General features: G+C 40.8%; 1 protein-coding gene across 13 annotated transcripts in view; it reads left to right on the top strand.

Annotated features, from left to right (window-relative positions):
• LOC5567355 (sodium channel protein para) overlaps nucleotides 1–27,750 on the top strand; it is a 479,280-nt gene that overhangs the window by 215,577 nt on the left and 235,953 nt on the right. For all 13 annotated transcript variants that reach the window (XM_021852350.1, XM_021852351.1, XM_021852343.1 and 10 more), the window contains one exon: nucleotides 19,554–19,709. In XM_021852350.1, coding sequence (XP_021708042.1) covers nucleotides 19,554–19,709 — 156 coding nt within the window. The remainder of the gene's footprint in view (nucleotides 1–19,553; nucleotides 19,710–27,750) is intronic.

Genomic DNA, 27,750 nt, shown 5'->3' with positions numbered 1-27,750 from the left:
TCCCCCACAAACTTCTTGCATTGGGGGCGTTACTTGATGTCTTTTTTCTCATTCAAGCTTATTCTGCAGGTCGGATGAATCACGACAAGCTGATATCAAATGAAGGCAAATCAACTTGTTACATAGGTCAACTCGACTTACCTCACACAATACACAGGATTAACACAATTCTCTTGTTTGATTATTTTCGATTGAACCAATTATCAACTCATTATCAATTGAATCCATCGACACCGTTTTCAAATCCACGTGTTTACCCAAGAAATGTAATGTAGCTTGAAGTCACAATCATAACAATTAGTAGGAAAAGGAATTATATAGGTAATACTTTTAGTTCACTTCGTCAAAATCGTTGGAAATAAAATTGTTATAAAAGTGCATTATATGCAGACAATTCAAGATGACGCAATTTTTCAATGTACATTTGTCTCAGTTCTAGTTCCCAAATTTCAATTTCTCACCCTAAGTCACATTGCCATTGGATAAATATCAGCAGTTTCATGTAAAGAACGATGACATTTTGAAGGAATAATAAATTCAACAATGTTGTTTAATATTTCAATAACTGCACGACACAAACCTAATGACTCAAAGTTGAGCATAAATATTTTTGAACTTCTACAAAATTGGATGAAACGAAACGTCCCGTTTTCAAATTCAAAAAGGCTGCAGAATCATAACATTAACAAGAATAATTTATCATATATAGACGCTAGTAGTATATGTTCTAGCGTCTATATATGAAATTTTTGTCTGGAAAATGTAATTATGCTTCAGCCTCACCACGTTGCAAAGCGTAGGCAATATTTATCATGTATAAATATTCGTGTTTGACTTCAAATGAAAAATAAGTTTGCCCAAAATAAACTTAAGATCATCCATTGAGCGAAAATTCTAGCTTGATTTTGGTTCTGCTGAATTAATCGATTTTTCAATCAACCATTACTAAATAAAGTTTCGACGAAATTTTTAAAAGTCATTCGGCCAAACCTCCATTCGTCCAAATGTCCATTCGTCCAAATGTCCATTCGACTAAATGTACTTTCGACTAAATGTCATTCGACCAAACGTCATTCGACCAAATGTCTTTCGACCAAATGTCCTAAAGCCGATTCGGCGCCGGCTGCTTGAATCTATGACATTTCGTCAAATGACATTTGGACGAATGACGTTTCGTCGAAAGTACATTTGGTCGAACAGACATTTCGTCGAATGGCCACTTGGTCGAAAAGAATTTTCGAAGTTTATGACATTTGGCCGAAGGGCCATTTGAATAAAGATTTTAAACATTATTTTACAGAGTGACATTTTGTCGTTGATGTTCAGTTATAACGTTACTTGCGTTTCTTAACGTGTCTTGCTTTTATTTTTGTGATTCAGGTTTATCTGCGAGTCGGATGAATCGCGACAAGCTGATCTCAAATGGAAATAACTCAACTTTTGTCACCTCAGTCGACTCTTTTTACCTCACTCGATACAGAGAATAAACACAATCCTATAGTTTGAATGTTTTCGTTAGAATAATGTATATTCTTATTATCATTCAAAGTCGTCGACACTATCTTCATATTTGCTCTAGGAATGTACCGTTTTGATTGATATTGCGGACAGCTTTAAATTCCGGACACTCTACTTTGTATGGGAAACATTTTACTCGAAATGTTTCAATTTTTGCCGTTCAAAAAGTTCCCAATTTTGCCCATAAGCTTTTTTCATAAATATCTTTGAAAATTTATAATGTCCAACTACCTTGGATGTCTCTTTAGTGGTTTGACAATATCAAATAATGATTTGACTGTTCCATTAATGATTATCATGAGCTGTCCGCAATTCGAATCAAAGTGTTCGGAATATTAGGCAAAAGTGAGGAAGCGTCTGGAATAGAATCATGAAAAGGCCACACATTTTGATTTATTTAGATATTTCCTGCCGTTTATTATCGAAAACACATGAAAAGGTCAAATTGAACATAAATTTGTTCAGTAACATTAATATTTTTGTACCGCAATTAATTCAATGCACGTTTGGTAATAAGTTTTAAAAATATTTCATGAATCGCATTATTATTAGATTTAGATTTTTTTTTTTATGAAAATAATGAAAAATTTTGAAAATCTATGTAAAAACTAACTTGTAGATCTGCCATTGGGAATTTTCTGCATGAAGTATGATAAAAGTTGTGTTAGAACACCAACAGAGACCATTTCAAAACATACGTATCAATATGTGATACGCCGCTTTGATTTGAATTTGTATGAAAAATAAATTATGTGCAGCATAACCTAAAGTACACTTGTATTTGAAGAAAATTTGCATCAAAACGTTTAAATGGCTTTCCAATAACTGTCAAGAGTTATGAATCCTAGAATTTCCCCGTGTTGACCCCTATGCAATACCAATGTGGTTTTCAATCAAATTGGTTTAATACTCATAATTTAATCAATAATAATTAGTTTTCTAAGAGTACAGTAGCTGTTTCTGATTATTTTCATACTTTTACTGCAGGAAATTATTAAACGATCATAATAACACGATGTAGGTTAAGTTTTCAATAATGTACTTCAGGTAGTACTGTGTGTTGCATGTTACCCCACACCAGGGGTAGCATGAAAAATGTATATTTTTCGTCTCTCCTGATCCCAGAAAACCAAATACTGATAAAACTAATACCGCGTGGTATTCTTCACGTGACGATTAGGGTACTAGATGGTTTTTGCCTCACCTGAATCCTCAAATTTTTCATCCATATAGCTTTGAAGTTGAAAATTGTTGCAAGTTACCCCGTTTGACGGTATCATGTAGACGGCGCTATTGATGCACGTCGTCGTTCATTTCCGGTCATTCCGGCCACTGGCAAAGCAACGTGAGTGAGTTCCGAGACGATTTGGAATACCGTTTTGATTCATATTACGGATACTTAAGGCCTTAGTGAAGTATAACTCAGCATAGAGCTTACAAAATAAAAATGTATGATTTCTCAGCGTTATCGAGCGTCGGAAACCTTTAACTTTCGAATGGTGGGTAAATAATACGCTTCCGCAACTTGAATAATTTTAAATAAATCGAAATGTGTGGCCTTTTGATGAGTCTTATTCCGGACGCTTCCACACTTTTGCCTAATATTCCAGACACTTTAATTCGAATTCCGGACAGCTCATGGAAATCATTAATAGAAAAGTCAAACCATCAGTTGAAGTCGTCAAGCCACTAAAGAGACGTCTAAGGCAGTTGGACATTATAAGTTTGCATAGATTTCTATGCGAAAAACGTAATAAACCAAGCCTTGAAAGTTAGAACTTTTGAACAGCGAAAATTGAAACATTTCGTGTGAAATGTTTCCCATACTAAGTAGAGTGTCCGGAATTCGAAGTAGTCCTTAATATGATTCAAAACGGTACCTATCAACAGGATTTGACTGAGATCAATTAATACGATCTAAAAATCACTATGTTTACTTACAGATTTTAAAACACAAAATTTTTTGAGAGTTTAGATAATATGAAACGTCTTGAAAACAAATAATGTGATTAATTTTCGTCTGAAAATATTTATGAATACATGCCGTGTAATCATCGCCATTTGCGGATTAAACAATACTTTGATCTATAGAGATATGGATGCCAAGAGCATGTTCCTTTTTTATGTTTATTCATGGTTAGTACTCCATTGCTGCTGCTCACCACCTACGAATGATTCGTTTCACCTTGCCTGAAACTAACGAGTTCTATTAGCTGTCAATATATTTCCAGTTCAGAATGTTCGCTCCTCCGATAATCGATTCACACTTGGCAAGGTCTGCAGCAATCTTCACACACTAGGGCGCGATGACGGCGAAAATAGCGCCCACCCATCCGTATCAATCACACGGTCAATCGTTATGGAATTTAAATCGCAACTGACACCGGCCGGATCGACGGGAAAACGGTGGGATCAACCAAGTGATTGCATTTCCGGGGCACCCTAATGGCACGCCAAACCCCGGTATGGGTATCACTGTTCCGGCCACCACCCGCGTTATTCGTGTTTTCCCCGGAACTATCGGGAAGTAGGCTGAAGGCGTGTGTATTTGTGTGTGTGTTTGTATTGAATATCTGCTGTATCGCTCGCCCCGATAGCACACTTACTTACTTACTTTTGCTGGCGCTACGTCCTTCAAGACATGACCTGCGCCACAATGTTACGCCAACTAACTCGGTCCATGGCTGCTATCCTCCAATTTCTCGATCGCCCCACACTTCCAAGATCCTGCTCCACTTGGTCAAACCACCTAGCTCGTTGCGCTCCCCTTCGCCTTGTACCGGCCGGATTTGAGGTGAACACCATATTTGCGGGATTGTTGTCCGGCATTCTCACAACGTGTCCCGCCCATCGTACCCTTCCAGCTTTGGCGACTTTCTGGATACTGGGTTCACCGTAGAGTTGCGCAAGCTCGTGGTTCATTCTTCTCCTCCATACGCCGTTCTCACATACTCCGCCGAAGATCGTCCTAAGCACACGTCGTTCAAAAACTCCTAGCGCTTGCAGATCCTCTTCGAGCATTGTCCACGTCTCATGCCCGTAGAGGACTACCGGTCTTATTAGCGTCTTGTACATGGTACACTTAGTACGGAAGTGAAGTTTACCAGACCGCAAGGTCTTGTGGAGTCCGTAGTAAGCACGACTTCCGGCAATGATACGTCTTCGAATTTCTCTGCTGCAGTTGTTATCCGACGTTATCAATGATCCGAGGTAGACAAATTCGTCCACCACCTCGAACTCATCCCCGTCGATCATCACGCGTCTGCCAATGCGAGCTCTATCGCGCTCGGTTCCTCCAGCCAGCAGATATTTCGTCTTCGACGTATTTACCTTCAATCCAACCCGATCTGCTTCACGTTTCAGCCTGGTATACTGTTCAGCAACCACCTGGAACGTTCTTCCGACAATGTCCACGTCGTCAGCGAAACAAATGAATTGGCTGGATTTATTGAAGATCGTGCCCCGCATGTTGAAGCCCGCCCGTTTCATAACACCTTCTAGCGCAATATTGAACAGTAGGCAGGAAAGACCATCGCCTTGTCGAAGTCCTTTGCGTGTTTCAAACGGGTCCGATAATGCACCCGATATCTTCACACAACACTGTACACTATCCATCGTTGCTTTGATCAGTCTAGTCAGTTTCCCGGGAAAACCATTCTCGTCCATAATCTTCCATAGCTCTTCGCGGTCGATGGTATCATAGGCCGCTTTGAAATCGATGAATAGGTGGTGCGTAGGGACTTGATATTCGCGACACTTTTGGAGGATCTGCCGCAACATAAAGATTTGGTCTGTCGTCGATCGCCCGTCCACAAAACCGGCTTGATAACTTCCCACAAATCTGCTTGCCAGTGGCGATAGACGGCGGAAGATGATCTGGGAAAGCACTTTATAGGCTGCATTAAGAATGGTGATCGCTCGATAGTTCTCACATTCCAACTTGTCACCCTTTTTGTATATTGGGTATATTATTCCCTCCTTCCACTCCTCCGGTAGCTGTTCTGTATCCCAGATCCTGGCTATCAATCGGTGCAGACAAGTGGCCAACCTGTCCGGGCCCATTTTAATAAGTTCCGCTCCAATACCATCCTTCCCAGCTGCTTTGTTGTTCTTGAGCTGTTTGATAGCATCCTTAACTTCGCCTATTGTGGGAGTTGGCACGTCTCCCTCATCCGCCGTACTGATGAAGCCATTCCTCCTGCTGTCCTGATCTTCCTCCTCTGCGCCGTTTAGGTGTTCATCGTAGTGCTGCTTCCACCTTTCGATCACCTCACGTTCGTCCGTCAAGATACCTCCATCCTTATCCCGGCACATTTCGGCTCGCGGCACAAAGCCTTTGCGGGATGCATTGAGTTTCTTGTAGAACTTACGTGTTTCCTGAGAACGATACAGCTGCTCCATCTCTTCGCACTCCAACTCTTCCAGGCGGCGCTTTTTATCCCGGAATAGATGGGTTTGCTGTCTTCGCCTCTGTTTGTATCGTTCCACGTTTTGACGGGTGCCTTGCTGCAGCATCATCGCCCGCGCTGCGTTCTTCTCGTCCAAAACCGTCTGGCACTCCTCGTCGAACCAACCGTTCCGTCGATTTCCTTCCACGAACCCAATGGCACCTTCCGCTGCGTTGTTAATGGCTGCTTTGAGACTACTCCAGCAGTCCTCAAGAGGGGCTTCGGTGAGCTCTCCCTCTTCCGGCAACGCTGCCTCTAGGCTTTGCGCGTATCCAGTTGCGACTTCGGGTTGCTTCAGTCGTTCCAGATTGTACCGGGGCGGGCGTCGGTACCGAATGTTGTTCACAACGGAGAGTCGTTGGCGCACTTTAACCGTCACAAGGTAGTGGTCCGAATCGATGTTTGCGCCGCGATAGGTTCTGACGTCGATAATGTCCGAGAAGTGCCTTCCATCAATCAAAACGTGGTCGATTTGCGATTCAGTCTGTTGGGGTGATCTCCAGGTGTACCGATACGGGAGGCTGTGCTGGAAATAGGTACTACGTATGGCCATGTTTTTGGAGGCGGCGAAATCAATCAGTCTAAGGCCGTTTTCGTTCGTAAGCTGGTGAGCGCTGAACTTCCCTATAATCGGTCTAAATTCCTCCTCCTGGCCAACCTGAGCGTTGAGATCTCCGATAACGATTTTGACATCATGGCTTGGGCAGCCGTCGTATTCACGTTCCAGCTGCGCGTAGAAAGCGTCCTTATCGTCATCGTCACTTGCTAGGTGAGGGCTGTGCACGTTGATTATGCTGATATTGAAGAAACGGCCTTTGATCCTCAACTTGCACATTCTGTTGTCGATTGGCCACCACCCAATCACGCGCCTTTGCATTTCTCCCATCACGATAAAAGCTGTGCCCAGCTCATGTCTGTTGCCGCAGCTCTGGTAGATGGTATAACCATCCCTATACGTATGTACCGTCGACCCTTTCCAGCAAACCTCCTGCAGCGCTACGATGTCGAACTTGCGGACCCTCAATAATTCGGAAAGAATGCGGGTACTTCCCAAGAAATTGAGAGACTTACAGTTCCATGATCCGAGTTTCCAATCGTTAGTCCGTTTTCGATGCCTGGGTCTATGCCGATTGTTCCGGTCCGAATTTACATTGTATGCTTCCTGTACTGATGATTTTTACGGCTGGCTTGTAAGGCCTGCACCAACCCCCTGTCTCGCCGGAGGATCATCGTGCACAGCACTGTTTAGAGTCCCACGCTGGCACTAGGACGATGATCAGCCGCTCCTAACATGGAGAACAGACGCTGTTTTGAGCCGCCCCTAACATGGAGAACAGACGCTCTGATAAGCTACACCCTCAGAAGAGAGGAGCCCCCCTTCCCTGTCAGCATACGACCAAGGTTCCACCAGGGTTGGTTACCCGATCTTCCCTACGGTTACTCGTATCCCAGGCGGCACCACGGGGAGGTAGGGATAGGAGTTACTGGACAAGAGGCTAAGGACCACAAATGGGGTCTATTTTATACCTGCAGGTACGCGAAGTACCAATGGTACGCATTGTCCAGTCATTTACCACCCTATAGCACACAAATATGTCGATTTTAATTTCCTGCCAAACCGTTCGAACGACCGACGTTCGGATTAGCGGGCGCTTCTCATGGCTCGTCTGTCCGCTAAGGGTATGCGATGTTTCGAGTGATCTTGTGAAATACCTCGGTATATCATAGAATCCAAGAAGGAAAAAATAGTGTTTACCTATTTCGTTAAGTTAAAAAAAAATCGGTGGAATTTGATGACAGACGACATAGAATAAGGTTTCGTGAAATGTTGAATTGAATTCTTGGAAAAAAGACAGAAGCTATACACTTAAGAATTTTGTTTTCCATTCATTCATTTGTTGCTCAGAAGATAAGAACCTAAAAATAATGTTCACGAATTTCCAAGCATTCTAAGGAATGGAAGAATTATTTAGGTTAGAATCTTGAAGCCACAACAACAGCACAAAAATATTTCAAAATTGATGAAGTTGTCGCGCGGTAGATCATCGTCAGAAACACGAAAGCCAGAAATGATTAAAAAAATAGTATTAGAAATTATTTTCCACGTCACAAATTTTAAATATCGAAAATTCCGTGCCATGTGGGATTTTGTATCGAGCTTTATGACATTTTCCCATATTCCATTATTATCAGTGTTCGTATTCCGTGTACCGTTCGTTCCGTATCAACTTAGAAAACATTCATATCGCATATTTACCCCTACTGTTCGCTACTTGCTTTTGCCCATTATGCATGGGGCAGAGGCTTGCGCTTTCAACGTGAAGGACGCGCGTCGGTTGGTTTGGTTGGACCGACCAGCTATTCTCGGAATCAATGAATTCAGAAGTGCCCACCACTCAACAACAACAACAAGCCACCTCATCGCGATGGGTGGTGGGATATGCTCGGTCAGATAAGAGGTTGACGATGAAAAGGAAATCCAACCAAATCCACAACAGGAAAATCCGTGAAAATTGTGATGGTGTGACAGTTAAAGGGAAGAAGGAGAAACAGGATGATCGACGGTTAACTGATTTTGCATAAGGATTCACCTAGTTTTGGACGATTGACAAGTATCATTGTCCATCAATGATAGTCGGTCTCAGCGTTGACACTAGCTAATTGAGAAGGGTATTCTTAGCTGATGAAAAGTGGGTCTTGTCGGGAATGTGTTTCTATATGATTTGCACAGAGAGATGAAAAATAAATTAAAAATTTTCTAGAACAACATGTTGCGTAATATTTTGTGCAAACATCCTGTTGGATTACGGCGGTGGTAATTCTGCTGCATTTCTGGTTTGCAAAAAGATTACATGCTGGTTTATTTTATGGAAAAATACCGAAATGGAATGTATGAAAAATCTTGGAAATACCGGGTGGTATAAATAAAAAGCGTTTAACTTTACTGCATGTAGCATCTGCTCAAAAACAAAATCCACCTACACTGCCCTTCTGCGCCTACTTGTCCCATGTTCTATGTAAATCTTATGGACAGCGGGGCAAATATGCGTAGAACGGCAATATAAGTTTGAAATTCATGTAGGTTATGTAATTTTACACGATTCAAAGTGTAAATTTGCAATAAATCTGGCATTTCCTTTATGTGCATGTGAATTTTATTATTATTTGGCATCAACGATTTTTCTAAGAATTTTTGAATTTTGGCTAGGAATCTGTATCCTATGAAGAGATCTTGAGGTTACAACAATATAAAATTCTAAAATTATTGTAAAATGGGGTAACTTTGACAGTTTTTTTTTAAGAAACCTACCTTTATACCTTGATGGCTACAGCGTAGCGTCACGCCATTGCCAGGCGTATTGTAGAGCTCCATCTTTGTCGGTTTTGGGCGAAACTTCTCCAGTTGCCCCAAACGTCGCCAGGTCCTCTTCCACTGCGTACAGCCAGCTTGTTCGTGGTCTTCCCCGAAGCCGCCGACCTCTATCTGGTTTCCTGCTGAATATTATTTTCGCAATTCTTTCTTCCAACATTCGCACTAAGTGACCAGCCCACTGAAGTCTGCCGTATTTTATTCATGCGTCTGCGCTACACACCATTTTCGAGTTTCCCACCGAGTATTGTCCGCAGCACAATACGCTCAAAAACACCGAGAGCTTTCCGTTCTGATACTTTCAACGTCCACGCTTCGTGCCCATAGAGAGCCACCGGAAGAATCAATGTTTCATACAGTGCGAATTTTGTTTCCGTTTGCAAGCTGCGGGACCTAAGCTGGTTACGTAGTCCGTAAAAGGCCCTATTCGCAGCCGCAACACGTCTTTTCACTTCGCGGGAAACGTCGTTGCCACATGTCACAATTGTTCCAAGGTAAACAAATTCTTCAACAACTTCGAACACACCCTTCAAACACTTCCTCAGCACTTACACCACCATGCCTGACTCTATCTCTACCTGCCACCATGTACTTCGTTTTGGTAGAATTAATGGTCAGGCCTATCCTCGCTGTCTCCCTCTTCAGAGACACAAAGGCCTCTTCCACTAACCTGCGAACGATTCCAATTAGGTGTATATCATCCGCAAAGCCAAAGAACATGTGCGACCTTGTGATAGTAGTGCCATTTCTCTACATGTCAGATTTCTTAATAGCACCCTCGAGTGCAATGTTGAACAGTAAATTCGGAAGAGCGTCTCCCTGCTTCAATACGTCTAACTTCACGAACACGGTTGACACCTCGTCTGCAATCCAAACACTTGATTTTGAACCATCCAGTGTAGCACGTATAAGCCTAATTAGTTTCGCAGGAAAACCATGTTCAACATTATCTGCCAATGCTCATTTCTTTTCACTGAGTCGTACGCCGCCTTGAAATCAATAAACATGGTGAGGCTACGAGTTATACTCCCGGAATTTGTCTAGGATCATTCGCAAGCTAAACATCTGGTCCGTTGTAGAACGGCCCTCACGAAAACCAGCTTGGTATTTATTGACGATGGACTACTCGAGCGGTCTCAGTCTGTTATGTGGGAAGGCTTAACCACGGAGACCCACCAGGTACACAGTGGTACCGACAAAACCACCGGGGGAATTTCGGTACGCGAACGGAAAGAACACTAGGACACAACAAAGTGCATTTGCTCGTCGCGGCGGTCGGTTTATTACTATTATTTACAACATAAACAACAAACAACATACACACGAATCACAGGGTCGGCGCAAGGCAATGATGATAAACATCGTCAACATAAAACAGACTGGGCCAAAATTACAACACTCCTCCTCGATGTATTCATCACTTGTCTGTACAGTCACAAAGTCTTGAACAGTTCTCATTGGACAACACAGTCTCCACAAAGTTCCTCCTCTTGCACCAAACACTCCTGCTTCGTCAAGTATACCACAAAGTCACAAAGAGTTTACAGTCTATACACGATGTCCACTTAGCATCGGTTTCCCTCGTCAAAACAGTCATAAAATTCTTCTTGTTCACAGCACTCCTCCTCCTCAACAGGATGCCCAGCTGCAGTTTTCCGGCGGTTGCCACTCTCCACAACTTCTAAAGCGTACAGCTCTCCACGAAGATCCGCTACTGCTTGCACTTTCCCGCTGGAACTCACTATTTGGCACTTGGACTTCACAAAGTTCACTCTCAGTCCCTTCTGTGCCAGCTTCCGGACTGAAAGCAATCCACAGTCCAGCTCCGGAACGTACAGCACGTCTTTCACCACAACTTCATTCACTTCCCCGTTGTCAGTGACGCACTTCAGGAAGCCTTCTCCTACACCGGCGGATCTCAGCACCGAGCCATCCGCCAAGTTCACTTCAACCTTCACACTTTCGTCGATCTTATCAAAGAACTTCCTGTCGCTGGTCATGTGGCTCGAACAGCCACTGTCCACATACCAGCCGTTCCGCTTCCGCTGTCCGCCAACACCAAAACAGATTCCGGGATTTTTCTTCACCGCTTTCTTCACTTCCGGCACTTTTTCTTCCCTTTCACGTAGCTCTGGGCAATCCCTCCGGAAGTGGCCAGGTTTCCGGCAGTAGTAGCACACTCGCTGTCTTCTTCTTCCTCTGCCCTCGTTATTCGCTTTCAGCGCACGGTCACTGCGCTCACCGGACACTTCTCGCTTCTCCATCCGTCGGTGGTACTCGTCCATCAGCCGCTGCTTCACAAATTCCAACGTTTGGTCTGCATCTGGCCGGCTTTCCAAAGCCGTCACCAACCCGTTGTACGATTCCGGCAGACTGCGATACACCATCGCCACTTGCAGCGAACTTTCGAGCTTCTGCCCCGCACACGACAGCCGATCGAACAACTCTTCGATCGCGAACAGATGCTTCTCCATGTCCGCACCTTCTTCGTAGTTAAAACTACACAGCTTCTTCAGAAGCGACACTCGCGACGTCACCGTAGCCTTTTCGTGGTACTTCTTCAAACGTTCCCACACATCGACCGCAGATTTTGCGTCCTTCACTAAGGCTAACTGATTGTCCTCGAGATTCAGAATGATCAAGGCCTTTGCCTTCTGATCTTCTTTCGACCACGCCGCAGTCACTGGCATCGGTTTTTCTTCCGAAACCGTATGCCACAGATCGACACTGATCAACAACATTTCGATCTTCACCTTCCACGTTTGATAATTTCTATTATCCAAACGGGCGATAAAAACTTTCTCAGCCATTTCACAAATATTCGTTTTTCCGTTGGCGCACACTGTACTCACAGCCAACAACACTTCAACCGAACGTACACACTCGACGGCAGTACACACAGACTCCGTCACTACTGTTCGATTGTCACTACGGCTTCGGCAACGAATTCGCGGCACAAAATGGCAATATTCACTTTCTTCGGCTTTGCGGGACAAAATGGTGCACTCAACAGCCAAACCGGCACTTTCCACCTCGTACTGGGCTTCCTATCAGACGGAAAACAACGGCACCAAACACTTCCAAATAGTCCCGGTCGCAGCTGTTCTTCCACACAGCAGCAGCTCGACCACTAGCCAAAACGAGCGCAATTGAACGATTCGCTCCCACCGACCGGCACCACACAGGAAGATCGTTCGCGAAAAAAACGATTTCACACCGCGACTGTTCCGAGCAAACTTTCCGGTTCTTTCACTACACTGGGCCCATTACCTGTGGGAAGGCTTAACCACGGAGACCCACCAGGTACACAGTGGTACCGACAAAACCACCGGGGGAATTTCGGTACGCGAACGGAAAGAACACTAGGACACAACAAAGTGCATTTGCTCGTCGCGGCGGTCGGTTTATTACTATTATTTACAACATAAACAACAAACAACATACACACGAATCACAGGGTCGGCGCAAGGCAATGATGATAAACATCGTCAACATAAAACAGACTGGTCCAAAATTACAACATGTTAAACAGGATGCACGGCAGAATTTTGTACGCCGAATTCAGCAGCGTAATTTCTCTGTAATTGGCACACTCCAGTCTGTGCCCTTTCTTGTAGATAGGGCGTATGAGGCCATCCAACCAGCCGGTGGGCAATTCTTCGTCCTCCCATACCTTTAGAAGTACTCGGTGGATCGACTGGTACAGCTGCTCACTTCCGTGCTTGCGAAGCTCGACCGGGATCTCGTCCTTCCCAGCAGCCTTACAGTTCTTCAGCTCGCTGATAGCCTTTTTAACCTCTCCTATGGTCGGTGGGTCCACAGCATGATCGTCATCATCTATGTTCATCCTGTTCCTCGCTACATTTCCATTTTCACTGTTCAACAATTGCTGTAAGTGGCTCTCGCTACCTTGTACCGCTCTCTGTTCTGTCGAGTACCGGCCACAAGCATACGGCTTCTGGCGACATTCTTCATGTCTGTCACTCTCTGGCACTTTTCATCGAACCAGTCGTTTCGTCTTCGTCGTTGACCAGTGTCAATCACTCCCCGTGCCGTTGTTGTCACAGCTTCGTGGATAGGGTTCCACAGGCTCTCGTCGTCTCCAGCAACGTTGATTCTTCGCAACTGCTCGTCTAGCTGCTGACGATACTCTTCAGCTACCCAATCAGTAGAAAAGCGTTGTATATTGAATACACCCGAATTTTAGCTACAACGAGATGATGATCCGAGTCGATATTAGGGCCTGGGAAGGTCCTGACTTCCATGACATCTAAGAAATGTCGCATATCAACCAGCACGTGGTCTATTTGGGAGCAGGCATCGCCACTCGGGTGTCGCCAGGTGTGTTTGCGGATATTCTTTCGTGCGAAGTAGGTACTACTGATTGCCATCCCTCTAGCAGCAGCGAAGGTTACTAGCCGCAGACCATTATCATTGGTAAAGGAATGAAGGCTTTCCGTTCCAATGACGGGTCGGAAGAAATCTTCTTCCCCGATCTGCGCATTTGCGTCGCCGATGTTGACGTCTTGTTTTGGGCCCTCTTCGTAGGCCTTATCCAGGCTCTCATAGAACTCATCCTTCATGTCATCGGGCTTATCGTTCGTTGGGGCATATATGCTGATCAGGCTGTATTGGAAGAACTTGCCTTTCATTCTCAACACACAGATTCGGTCGCTCACCGGTTTCCACCGAATAATATGCTTCATCTGCATCCCAATCACTGTGAAGCCAACTTCACGTTCTGCTCTGTCGCCACCGCTGTATTAGATGTGGTAGTCGAATGAAGTGTTAACAATGGGGTCCACCGCTCGGAATTCATGTTCTCCGGTTCTCGGCTTGCGTATTTCCTTGATAGCTGCCACGCTAACGCCGACATTCCGCAGTTCACGAGTCAGGAGCCTAAAATGCGCGGGTTCATTCAAAGTTCTCACGTACCAAGATCCAACTTTCCAATCGTTGTATTTTATTCGTTGCCGGGTCTGTTGCCGTAAAATCAATCCGTTTGCTCTACTTTTGCCTTTCTTGCCGTTTCCTTACGGTACCTATTCATCTAGTATTCATTGTTTTCTTCTCCATGCTCCTTCTTACTTCGAGCAAAATAGACCGATATGCCGATAAACAAATTCAAAATATAATTATCAAGGTCGATACCTTTGTATATTATTATCTTGTTCAGACAGTTCCTCTCTAAATTACCTGTTTCACCGTTCAAAAGCTGCTGATAGTTAGTAGCCGGATGGTCATAGTGGTAAACGTGCAGCTTTTCAGCAAGATCAAGCTGAGGGTCGTGAGTTCGAATCCCATCGGTTGAGGATCTTTTCATAAAAGAAACTTTATCGACTTCGCATAGAGTATCTTTGTGCTAGCGAATGCACAAATGGTCTATTAGCGAAAAACCACGGGCCCTTTAAGCTTGTCAACCACATGTACCGTGGCCAACATGATTTTGACACTTTTGGGAAATCTGATAAACTTGGGTTGTTCACGTTAACTTACAACTACTCATTAAGGTGGGTTAAAACTGGGTAAGGCGCATAATGACGGAATTGATTTTAGTGTGCTTTTGCTAAAACAATACACGATTTCTAGAAATACGCAAGTAAATGAGTAAACAATTATGTAAGCCACAAAATGAAAGAAATTGATGTGGGATTGAAATCCGTACACCTAAGATATGAACCTAAGTCCGTCAACTTCATACTAAATGCCTACTATTTGTATGAAGTACGGATTTAGAGCCTGTACGGATTTCAGTCCCCCACTGTATATCCAGTGATGAACGAAAATAAGCTCAATTACTGTAGCCAAAGATATTCAATTCATTCAAAATTCAATAGTGGATACGAGTAACTGACACTAAAGAAGACTGCAAGTGGTAGTCGAAATACGCGTATCTGTCACAGATAAGCATTTAGGGGCAGAATTAAAAGGTACAAGGTACTCCAACTACTTTTAAGTTGCTCAATAGTCAATTACGGAGGCGTCTGATTTGAAAACGTGTTTTCGGCAAAGCTGTAGCTGATGAATGTGTCTAACAGTACCAGCATAGCCCTAACCCTCAAGAATACATGGGCAAACACTATGACTGATTTAATGAATTGGTTGCTTTTCCCATAGTTATTTCCATAACACCTTGTGCAGTCTCAGTTTTCATCCAAATTAACTCAAATTTTGGGAGGACACTCACAATTTGATCTAGAATCGAGTGCGCGGTTTAGAGTTAAAACGATTTTTTGAACTAATTTAACGAATCATATATTTAGGGAAAATAGGCTACGATTGGGAAGGGGGGTGTCAAAAATTGACCGAAAAATGCTATGTCATTTATGAACAGTCCCTTAGTGCTCTTTAGTGAGAAAGGAAATTGTATGACACGGTGGTCAATTTCATACTACTGATAAATTTCACCCAAATTTACGGTATCACATAGAAAATCGAGCATTTTATGGAGATATGTTAGACTTTTCACGACGAGATTTACTTTGAGGACCTAATTTTAAAATTTAGGTACTCAAAGCTAACACCATGTTAAATTTATTTTGAATGAAATTTAAAAATTTCAAATTTCAATATAAAATATATAACGGTAGTTATTCTTAGGAATATAGCACATGCTATTTTTAAATATATTTTCATAACGCACATTTGATACAGCACAGGTATGACTACCGAGAAATCATTATTCTAGTTATAGTATACTTACACTTTTCAAGTTTCGACTTCCAGTTCATCTGTGCACATAAGAGAATCTAAGTTCAAATCCATTAAAACTTCTTAAAACTATCAGTATCAGCAAAAGTACTTTTACATTGGCTCCAACAGTCATATAAGATCTCCAACCACATTGTATTGGATGATAGATGTAGATAGACATATGTACTTGCAGCGTAGATTGATTCGAACCACGTAGTATATCGGTTCTCTGCCATCAGCCGCCGCCAAAGTAATTCATTCGATATCGCACCACACTCCTAGATTGAATTCCCTGTCGTCTTTCAAGTCATCCCCACATCCCTCCACTTCAGTTTCCTCCGCTTCATACATAAGTCATCATTCCTGCAAACTGCTCCTGGCTGGGGCACTGGGTTCGATGGAAAATGGAAATGATTTCCTCCTGGGCGTTAGGATATTGCGAGAGAAGAGGAAGAGGAAAAAAATAACGATCCAACCATTGACGAACGAGAGGAATCGACGACATTCGATTCCTGCTCTGAATTACCATTACGTATTGATATATGCAGAGGTATGCTGTGTGTTCGTAGCTTTGCAGTTTGAAAAATGAACGGAGCATCAGGCGCGGATGGAAATGAGACGCAGTGCGGGAATGTTGGTTTCTCGGGACTAGAATTTCATCAAATGGATTAGCTGACTTTTGGACTGCGTGCGACGAGAGTGAAGGTTCTTCGCGATCCATCCATGGTGGCTGTTCCTTGGAGAGTGTATGGAGGGTTATCATGTTCGGGTCTTGGGGGACCTTCGGCCAACTCGTTATCTCAACTCGTTTTGTGATTGAAATCTAAGGGTTTCTATTACGCAGCAATAATATTAAGGGATGAAATGACTTCCGGGTAAAAATAAGCGCAAAGCAAATTAGAGTAAAGCGGGGCAAAAGTTCAAGTGGGGTAAGAGTTTCTTTTTAAGATTTCCAGCTCAATTCAAAACAAATCTTATAAATGTCATGGTGGTTCGAATGCTATTCAAGTAAGAGACATTCAATCCAAATACCATAAAAATCGATTGAGATTTGGAAAAGTTATGGCTATTTGTTGTTTTTTGACGTGAATATTGTAATTTTTGGTCAAACTTTCGTTGCATAGAACCAATTGAAGATAAAATCTTTTTCAATATTTTATGTAAGGGCGTTTCTAGGCCTATCATAAGGTTGCTTTGAGGTGTATTAGTTTTTTGCATAGATGCTTGAAAACAATTTTTGGCCCATAGTGGGGCAAAAGTTCGAATCAGCGGGGCAAAAGTTCGACCCATGTATAAAATCACGGAAAAATTTACAAATTGCCTAAAATCCACATATTATCTTCAAATTAAGTTAAATTTGTCTGATCGTGTGAAAATTTTCACCAAAATTTTACATTTCTACATAGTTTTGTGAAAAACTGCTATTTTTGAGTATATTACAATTAACCCGGTTTTGGGCAATTTTTTGATGAAAATTTAGTGTGTATTTTTCGTCAAACTTAAGTTTACGGCTGGTGTAAAGTATGCTTATCATAAAAGGATCGATATTTTGTGTTTTAGCCAGCGAACTTTTGCCCCACACTAGATTCGAACTCTTGCCCCACCGGTGGGGCAAAAGTTCGAATAAGACAATTAATTTTGAAACTGTTATAACTAAAAATGGATAAATATTTTGACACAAGTTTGTTCAGCAAAATTATAGCCAATATGTTGACGATTCACTGTATGGCATTTGTTTTGTTTTAACTGCTATTGTTTTCCTGGAAACTTTGATTATACCACTAAGGTCGAACTTTTGCCCCACCTTACTCTAAATGGATTGTAAAAATAATGAAGTTTTGTCAACGTTAACCTTCCTAATGCATTAGTTCTGGGTGCCGAAGTTCGAAGCTTCGGAATTCTGTAATTTCGCCATCGTACGATCGATTTTGATAAACTTAAATAGGGTCGATGTTCCCTTAGTTGACAGTCCCCTATGGTTGCACTAGTGGATTTTACGGCCGTTTTGCTATTAATCATTACAAAACATGACATGAAGGTCAGGAGCTATTTATCTAAGCACCATTGACGCACAGCTCGGTTTTGTTCAAAAAATTATCGAAATAAAAAGTTTTTCTTAAATTTAAGGCTCTTTTGCACCTATAGTAAACCTATTGTTCCTATAGTAGCACTACTAAGAGAAACTATTTTTTATTAAACAAAATAATTGATGAATTGAGAACTTTTTTACATCAATCGAAAGTTCTTGATCCAAACTTTAAAGGAAAAATATAAAAGTTTTGTAAAAATACGGTTTAGATTTGTATTTTGACTAATATATAGGAACATAATTTAGAAATAGTGCTACTATAGGTACATGTGTTCCTATAGCGGCACAAGCGATAATAAATACAAAAATATGAGTTTCGTTGTTTTCATATTTTTTTTCCACAAAACCAAGACAACTCGTTATTTCATCGCGTTTTGTGATTGAAATCGAAGGGTTCCATTAAGAAGTGAAATGAGCTACTAATCGAAATCAGCGTGAAATTGATGAAATAGGTAGTAAACATAATTCGGTTTTATCATAGCGTTAAGCAGGTTTTATTAACGTTTCCGCATCCAGAAATGGAAAACTCCAATGCAATCAATGCAAATAATGCAAACAGTCCATCTCATATGTTCACAATCAGCTTTTGTGAATGGCTTTTGCCATACATCGTCCGTAATAGAACAAGGCAAAGAGAGAAAACTCTCCCGAACGTGAATTATCGATTTTAGGTTTATCCGTTATTCAAGGCGACCTTTTTTGCTGCCTTCACTTTTCTCGATTCTATTTATACATACAAACGTCCTACACTGTCGTCATTCGGAGTTCATAGGGAGAGAGAGAGGGAGGGAAACAAAATAAAAGTCAACATCTGCGAACGATTGCACAACACCAGGCTGAAGCATTTTCCCCTCCCAGGATCAATGGGGGATCAGGATGAAGTTTTGTAGATTCTTGGCCGTCGATGACTAGTGTGTTATTTCAACAGACAAAATCATGAGAGACTACGATTACGTTCCATCGACAACTCCAACGAATCCCGAATCTTTGATCTCATTCCGAGCGCTCAGAAGGCTTCTTTTTCCCCTTTTTTGTTTGTGTTTTCCACGCTTCTTACTTCACACGTGTTAATTCTGAATGTACATATCGATTCGAATAAATCTCTGTTTCGATGGTTATATTGCGAAATCACTCGACGCCCTTCTTTTCGGCGAGTGGTTCGACAAGTATCTTCAAGCCTTTCGTTTCGTTTAACCTTCGGTAGTCATATGTGCTACAACTGTTGTTTGACCCATACTGTCACTTTCTATCTGTTATTCCAATAGGTGTAAGGTTCTCTTGTTTTCCAGTTTTCTTGGTTTTTCCTTTATTTTCAGCACACCCACACACCGTTGTTTTTTGAAACGTCTTCGCATTTGTGATAACCTGATTACTAATATATGATATTTTCTCTTCGTTTCGCCAATGTTTCCGTTCCATTCATACAAAACAACAGATACGCTACGACGACGAGGATGAGGATGAAGGTCCACAGCCGGATTCCACACTTGAGCAGGGAGTGCCAATCCCTGTTCGAATGCAGGGCAGCTTCCCTCCGGAATTGGCCTCCACGCCTCTCGAGGATATCGACAGCTATTACGCGAATCAGAGGGTAAGTTATTTAGCTTGGAATTAAGGAATCAGATTCAAAATGAAACTTTTGGAATATGTTGAATGTATGAAATTGGATAGAATGGAATCATGAATAAATGAAATCTAGAAGCAGCAGAGCAGAGTAAACTAGCCTTGAATGCAATCAATGAGAAATTTGGAATTTCAACTGACTGATTTTTATCACTTCTAAACTGCCCATAACTGCATATTTGTAACATTCGACAAAAGTATACATTGAGAAAATGGAATACCAAGTTTGCATTTTACGGCAGTATGGGAGGAAACTAAAATTTATAAAAATTACCAAGAACTGAAAAGTGCTTATTTAAGGCTGAAATTTTGTACAACTCATATCACACACTGGGTGGATAGCCAGAAAATTATTCTGGTGGAAATTTCATTGGTATCACATTGTGAGGCTCATGTATAATCTCAATGTGACTGTCCCCAAAAAGCGATGTTTGTTCAAACACATATGCTATAAAATCGACTGTATACTTCAATCATTATATTTGAACAGCTACTAAGTCTTATTAAACAGTAATACAGGTTGTGCGCATCGTACCTTCGTACTGTGCGTACACGAATTCTCTCTGCTCTTGGAAGTTTTCTTAAAAACTACCTAAAGCAATAAATCAGTACTTTTCAGTGCTAAAATTAAAAACGGTACTTTTCAGTACTATTTTTCTACTATTGATCTCTTTACGATCCTTGTTTGGACCCGTGCTTTCGATTTTTCGTTGGACCCGTTGGCGAAAGCTAGCGGTGGTAATCCTTCTTGGACACCGTCTTGGGAAAAAAAACCTCTCGAAGGTCACGTCTTCTTTCGTTTATTAATTAAACATGGTATCAACAACAAACAAAAGGAAGGGTGAATCTCTGAATTCACTACTTCCTTCCAAAAAAGTGGGTTTTAAAACTGTCACTACACGTGGCAAGAATGGAAGAAAGGACGTTTCCCCGGAATGCGAACTTTGTTCCAAGGGTGAAATGAATAATTGTTTCGAAATGAGCAATCAGTTTGATGCTCTAGACAAATTTTCCGAACACCAAATCGAAGCAGCTTCTAGCCCAGGCTCTTTGATTCAAGTGAGGAAGCAAAGAGTGCCGCCTATCGTGGTCAGTTGTTCCGAATTTGGGGGATTTAGGCAGGAGATCTTGAACTCCATTAGGGGAATCATGGTTTCCTTCCAAATCGCAAAGAAAGGAGACTGTCGCGTTTTGCCGGAAACTCTCAAAGATCGCGAACTTCTTCTCAAACATCTTGAAGAGAAGAAGCACAAATTTTTCACTTATGATGACAAAACTGAACGTTTGTTCAAAGTTGTCTTGAAAGGTCTCTCAAGTGACTATAAATCACCTGAAGAAATCAAAAATGGAATAAATTAATTACTTGGATTCTCCCCAGTCCAAGTAATCATTATGAAAAAGAGAACCCAATCTGGCATTGTTCGGAAAGGGCTTTCTCAAGAATTTTATTTAGTTCACTTTAACAAAAAAAGAACTAAATAATATTAAAGCTTTAGAAAAAGCAAAACTTTTGTTTGATGTCCGTGTGACATGGGAACATTTCCAGAAACCTGGTGGAAATTACCAGAACCCCACTCAGTGCCGTCGGTGCCAAAAGTGGGGTCATGGTACAAAAAATTGTCGCATGGATGCTAAATGCATGATTTGCGGAGGTTCTTCTCACGCTAAGGACGTCTGTCCTGTGAAAGAAGATACCAGAAAGTTTGAATGCGCCAATTGCAAGGGCCCTCATAAAGCTAACTTTTGGGAATGCCCTTCACGCAAAAGGGTCATTGAGACTCGTGCCAGGCAGATGAAAGATAATATCCGTTACGATAACGGTCGTTTCCGGAATTTGCCTGGTAGAGTATCGAACAATGCTAATTTTTCAGTTAACGATCGCTTGATCATGAATCATACCCATCAGGAAGATCATAATCATGCTCATTCACAAACAAATTTTAATCCGTCGAGTAGCCGTTCGAATCTTTCAATTTCGAATGTATCTACCCACGGTAAATCCTTTGCCGATATCGTAGCAGGAAATTCGAACCCCTCCCCTGTTCGATCCATGGGTACCCATTCTACTTGTTTCAAATCAAATGGAAAAAACCCTACCGCCACAGGTAACTCTTACTCAGCTTCTTCGTCTACCGAAAATTCTAATGGGAAATCATCAAATGTACCCACTTCAAGTGATATGTCTGCCTCTGATTTTAATTTTCTAACTGAACAATTGAATCTAATGATTGATGCAATGTTCAAAGCCTCCACTATGACTGAAGCAGTCCAAGTTGGTGTTAAATTTACAAATCAAATTGTTATTGGATTACGTTTTTCTAATGGATCCAAATAATAATTTAAATATTTTAAATTGGAATGCTCGTTCTCTGAATGGTAAAGAGGACGAGCTTTTTAATTTTCTTACGGTTAATAATGTGCATATAGCATTTATTACCGAAACGTATTTAAAACCTGGATCTAAACTCAAAAGAGATCCTAACTTCTTTGTTTATCGTAATGATCGACTTGATGGGGCATGTGGGGGAGTTGCAATCATCATTCATAGGCGTATAAAACATCAACTGTTCTCATCATTTGAAACTATTTTTTTTGAAACTTTAGGTATTTCTGTTGAAACACAGTTTGGTAAATATACTTTCATAGCTGCCTATTTGCCTTTTCAATGCTCTGGACAGCAAGTTAATTTGCTCCAAACTGACTTGCGAAAATTGACTCGCAATAAGTCAAAAATTTTTGTCATTGGTGACTTTAATGCCAAACATCGGTCATGGAATAATTCTCAAAGTAATTCCAACGGCAGAATTTTATTTGATGAATGCTCTTCAGGATATTTCTCAATTCAATACCCTGATAGCCCTACATGTTTTTCCTCTTCTAGAAATCCATCTACGATTGATTTGGTCTTAACCGACTCTAGTCATCTTTGTAGCCAACTGATTACTCATGCTGATTTTGATTCTGATCATGTCCCTGTTACATTTCAAATATCCCAAGAAGCGATTCTAAATCCTATCAGCTCCACTTTCAATTATTTACGAGCCGACTGGAATATATATAAAACGTATGTTGACTCTTATCTTGATGTTAACATTTCTTTAGAAACTAAACTTGATATTGACAATGCTCTTGAAACTTTAACAAATTTGAATCCGTGATTATAGACGATGATCTTAAACTCTTGATCCGTCTTAAAAACGTGAGGAGAAGGCAATTTCAACGCACTCGCGATCCTGCTATGAAAATTATATGGCAGAATTTGCAGAAAGAAATTAAAAAGCGTTTTGCTCAATTAAGAAACAAAAATTTTGAAAATAAGATTTCTCAATTGGACCCTGGCTCTAAGTCCTTTTGGAAATTATCTAAAATCTTGAAAAAACCTCAGAAGCCTATACCGGCATTGAAAGAGGAAAACAAATTATTACTAACTAATTGCGAAAAAGCTCAAAAACTTGCTATGCAGTTTGAAAGTGCGCACAATTTTAATTTAGGACTTACTAGTCCAATTGAAAATGAAGTTACTCAGGAGTTCGAAAATATTCTCAATCAGGAGAACGTTTTCGAAAATGCCTGGGAGACTGATTTGGAAGAAGTGAGAACTATTATTAAAAAAAATCAAAAATATGAAAGCTCCTGGCGATGATGGAATTTTCTACATTCTCATCAAGAAACTTCCAGAAAGTAGCTTTTGATTTTTAGTTGATATATTTAACAAATGTTTTCAATTAGCATATTTTCCTGACAAATGGAAAAATGCTAAGGCTGTTTCAATTTTAAAACCAGACAAAAATCTTGCAGAAGCTTCTAGCCATCGTCCAATCAGTTTGCTTTCCTCCATCAGTAAACTTTTTGAAAAGGTTATTTTGAACAGAATGATGGCCCACATCAACGAAAATTCAGTTTTTGCCAATGAACAGTTCGGATTCCGCCATGGACATTCGACCACTCATCAACTTTTACGTGTAACAAATTTGATTCGTTCCAACAAATCTGAAGGCTACTCTACTTGTCTTGCTCTTATAGACATAGAAAAAGTGTCGAATGCTTTTTCTATGTTTGGCATGACGGTTTGATCGTAAAACTTAAAAAAAAAGTAAGAGGTTGTTTCCAAGATACGACCGCCAAGATGACGTTGGATAACGTTAGCTTCTTCTATTTCGCGGCTTGAGACTGTCACGAACTTATGAAAGATTTCTAGGGGAAGAGCACCAATTCTCGACCCAACACTGCTTTTCGACCTTTTCATACGATTTTGGCCTACTTTGTATCAAAATCCGAAAATGGTCACAGAATTCTTGTAGGTCAAAATAAGTGCTGATACTGATAAACATCTAATCATTTTTCACACTATTTGTTGCATGTCAAATCTGACCTATTATGGACATTGTGTGAACCGGTCGATGCAAGAAGAAGCATGAGCGGTAATCAGTGCGCATCGTACCTTCGTGCTGTGCGTACACGAATTCTCTCTGCTCTTGGAAGTTTTCTTAAAAACTACCTAAAGCAATAAAACAGTACTTTTCAGTGCTACACAAACAGTACTTTTCAGTGTTAAAATTAAAAACGGTACTTTTCAGTGCTACTTAAACAGTACTTTTCAGTACTATTTTTTCTACTATTGATCCCTTTACGATCCTTGTTTGGACCCGTGCCTTCGATTTTTCGTTGGACCCGTTGGCGAAAGCTAGCGGTGGTAATCCTTCTTGGACACCGTCTAGGGAAAAAACCTCTCGAAGGTCACGTCTTTCTCGTTTATTAACTAAACATGGTATCAACAACTAACAAAAGGAAGGGTGAATCTCTGAATTCACTATTTCCTTCCAAAAAAGTGGGTTTTAAAACTGTCACTACACGTGGCAAGAATGGAAGAAAGGACGCTTCCCCAGAATGCGAAGTTTCTTCCAAGGGTGAAATGAATAATTGTATTGAAATGAGCAATCAGTTCGATGCTCTAGACAAATTTTCCGAACACCAAATCGAAGCAGCCTCTAGCCCAGGCTCTGTGATTCAAGTGAGGAAGCAAAGAGTGCCGCCTATCGTGGTCAGTTGTTCCGAATTTGGGGGATTTAGGCAGGAGATCTTGAACTCCATTAGGGGAATCAAGGTTTCCTTCCAAATCGCAAAGAAAGGAGACTGTCGCGTTTTGCCGGAAACTCTTAAAGATCGCGAACTTCTTCTCAGATATCTTGAAGAGAAGAAGCACAAATTTTTTACTTATGACGACAAAACTGAACGTTTGTTCAAAGTCGTCTTGAAAGGTCTCTCAAGTGACTATAAGTCACCTGAAGAGATCAAAAATGGAATAAATGATTTACTTGGATTTTCCCCAGTCCAAGTAATCATTATGAAAAAGAGAACCCAATCTGGCATTGCTCGGAAAGGGCTTTCTCAAGAATATTATTTAGTTCACTTTAACAAAAAAGAACTAAATAATATTAAAGCTTTAGAAAAAGCTAAACTTATGTTCGATGTCCGTGTGACGTGGGAACATTTCCAGAAACCTGGAGGAAATTACCAGAACCCCACTCAGTGCCGTCGGTGCCAAAAGTGGGGTCATGGTACAAAAAATTGTCGCATGGATGCTAAATGCATGATTTGCGGAGGTTCTTCTCACGCTAAGGACGACTGTCCTGTGAAAGAAGATACCAGAAAATTTCAATGCGCCAATTGCAAAGGCCCTCACAAAGCTAACTTTTGGGAATGCATTTCACGCAAAAGAGTCGTTGAGGCTCGTGCCAAGCAGATGAAGGATAATATCCGTTACGATAACGGTCGTTTCCGGAATTTGCCTGGTAGAGTATCGAACAATGCTCATTTTTCAGTTAACGATCGCTTGATTAGGAATCATACCCACCAGGAAGATCATAATCATGCTCATTCACAAACAAATTTTAATCCGTCGGGTAGCCGTTCGAATCTTTCAATTTCGAATGTATCTACCCACGGTAAATCCTTTGCCGATATCGTAGCAGGTAATTTGAACTCTTCCCCTGTTCGTTCCATGAGTACCCATTCTACTTGTTTCAAATCAAATGGAAAAAACCCTACCGCCACAGGTAACTCCTACCCCGCTTCTTCGTCTACCGAAAATTCCAATGGGAAATCATCAGATGATATGTCTGCCTCTAATTTTAATTTTCTAACTGAACAATTGAATCTAATGATTGATGCAATGTTCAAAGCCACCACTATGACTGAAGCAGTCCAAGTAGGTGTAAAATTTACAAATAAAATTGTTATTGGATTACGTTTTTCTAATGGATCCAAATAATAATTTAAATATTTTAAATTGGAATGCTCGTTCTCTGAATGGTAAAGAGGACGAGCTGTTTAATTTTCTTACAGCTAATAACGTGCATATAGCAGTTATTACCGAAACTTATTTAAAACCTGGATCCAAATTTAAAAAAGATCCTAACTTTTTTGTTTATCGTAATGATCGACTTGATGGGGCATGTGGGGGAGTTGCAATCATCATTCATAGGCGTATAAAACATCAACTGTTTTCGTCATTTGAAACTAAAGTTTTTGAAACTTTAGGTGTTTCTGTTGAAACACAGTTTGGTAAATATACTTTCATAGCTGCCTATTTGCCTTTTCAATGCTCTGGACAGCAAGTTAATTGGCTTCAAACTGACTTGCGAAAATTAACTCGCAATAAGTCAAAATTTTTTGTCATTGGTGACTTTAATGCCAAACATCGGTCATGGAATAATTCTCAAAGTAATTCCAACGGCAGAATTTTATTTGATGAGTGCTCTTCAGGATATTTCTCAATTAAATACCCTGATAGCCCTACATGTTTTTCCTCTTCTAGAAATCCATCTACGATTGACTTGGTCTTAACCGACTCTAGTCATCTTTGTAGCCAATTAGTTACTCATGCTGATTTTGATTCTGATCATGTCCCTGTTACATTTCAAATATCGCATGAAGCGATTCTCAATCCTATCAGCTCCACTTTCAATTATTTACGAGCCGACTGGAATATATATGAAACGTATGTTGACTCTAATCTTGATGTTAACATTTCTTTAGAAACTAAAATTGATATTGACAATGCTCTTGAAACTTTAACAAATTCCATTGTTGAAGCCAGAAACATTGCAATTCCAAAATGAGAAGTAAAATTTGAATCCGTGATTATAGACGATGATCTTAAACTCTTGATCCGTCTTAAAAACGTGAGGAGAAGGCAATTTCAACGCACTCGTGATCCTGCTATGAAAATTATATGGCAGGATTTGCAGAAAGAAATCAAGAAACGTTTTGCAGATTTAAGAAACAAAAATTTTGAAAATAAATGAAGATAAAATTTCTCAATTGGACCCCGGCTCTAAGCCCTTTTGGAAATTATCTAAAATCTTGAAAAAACCTCAGAAGCCTATACCGGCATTGAAAGAGGAAAACAAATTATTACTAACTAATTGCGAAAAAGCTCAAAAACTTGCTATGCAGTTTGAAAGTGCGCACAATTTTAATTTAGGACTTACTAGTCCAATTGAAAATGAAGTTACTCAGGAGTTCGAAAATATTCTCAATCAAGAGAACGTTTTCGAAAATTCCTGGGAGACTGATTTGGAAGAAGTGAGAACTATTATTAAAAAATTCAAAAATATGAAAGCTCCTGGCGATGATGGAATTTTCTACATCCTCATCAAGAAACTTCCAGAAAGTAGCTTACCATTTTTAGTTGATATATTTAACAAATGTTTTCAATTAGCATATTTTCCTGACAAATGGAAAAATGCTAAGGTTGTTCCAATTTTAAAACCAGACAAAAATCCTGCAGAAGCTTCTAGCTATCGTCCAATCAGTTTGCTTTCCTCCATCAGTAAACTTTTTGAAAAGGTTATTTTGAACAGAATGATGGCCCACATCAACGAGAATTCAATTTTTGCCAATGAACAGTTCGGATTCCGCCATGGACATTCGACTACTCATCAACTTTTACGTGTAACAAATTTGATCCGTTCCAACAAATCTGAAGGCTACTCTACTGGTCTTGC

This window comes from Aedes aegypti, chromosome 3 (assembly GCF_002204515.2).
Source record: "Aedes aegypti strain LVP_AGWG chromosome 3, AaegL5.0 Primary Assembly, whole genome shotgun sequence".
NCBI lineage: Eukaryota > Metazoa > Arthropoda > Insecta > Diptera > Culicidae > Aedes > Aedes aegypti.
Note: the sequence above shows the minus strand (reverse complement) of the source record. Positions and strands in the feature narration are given on the sequence as shown.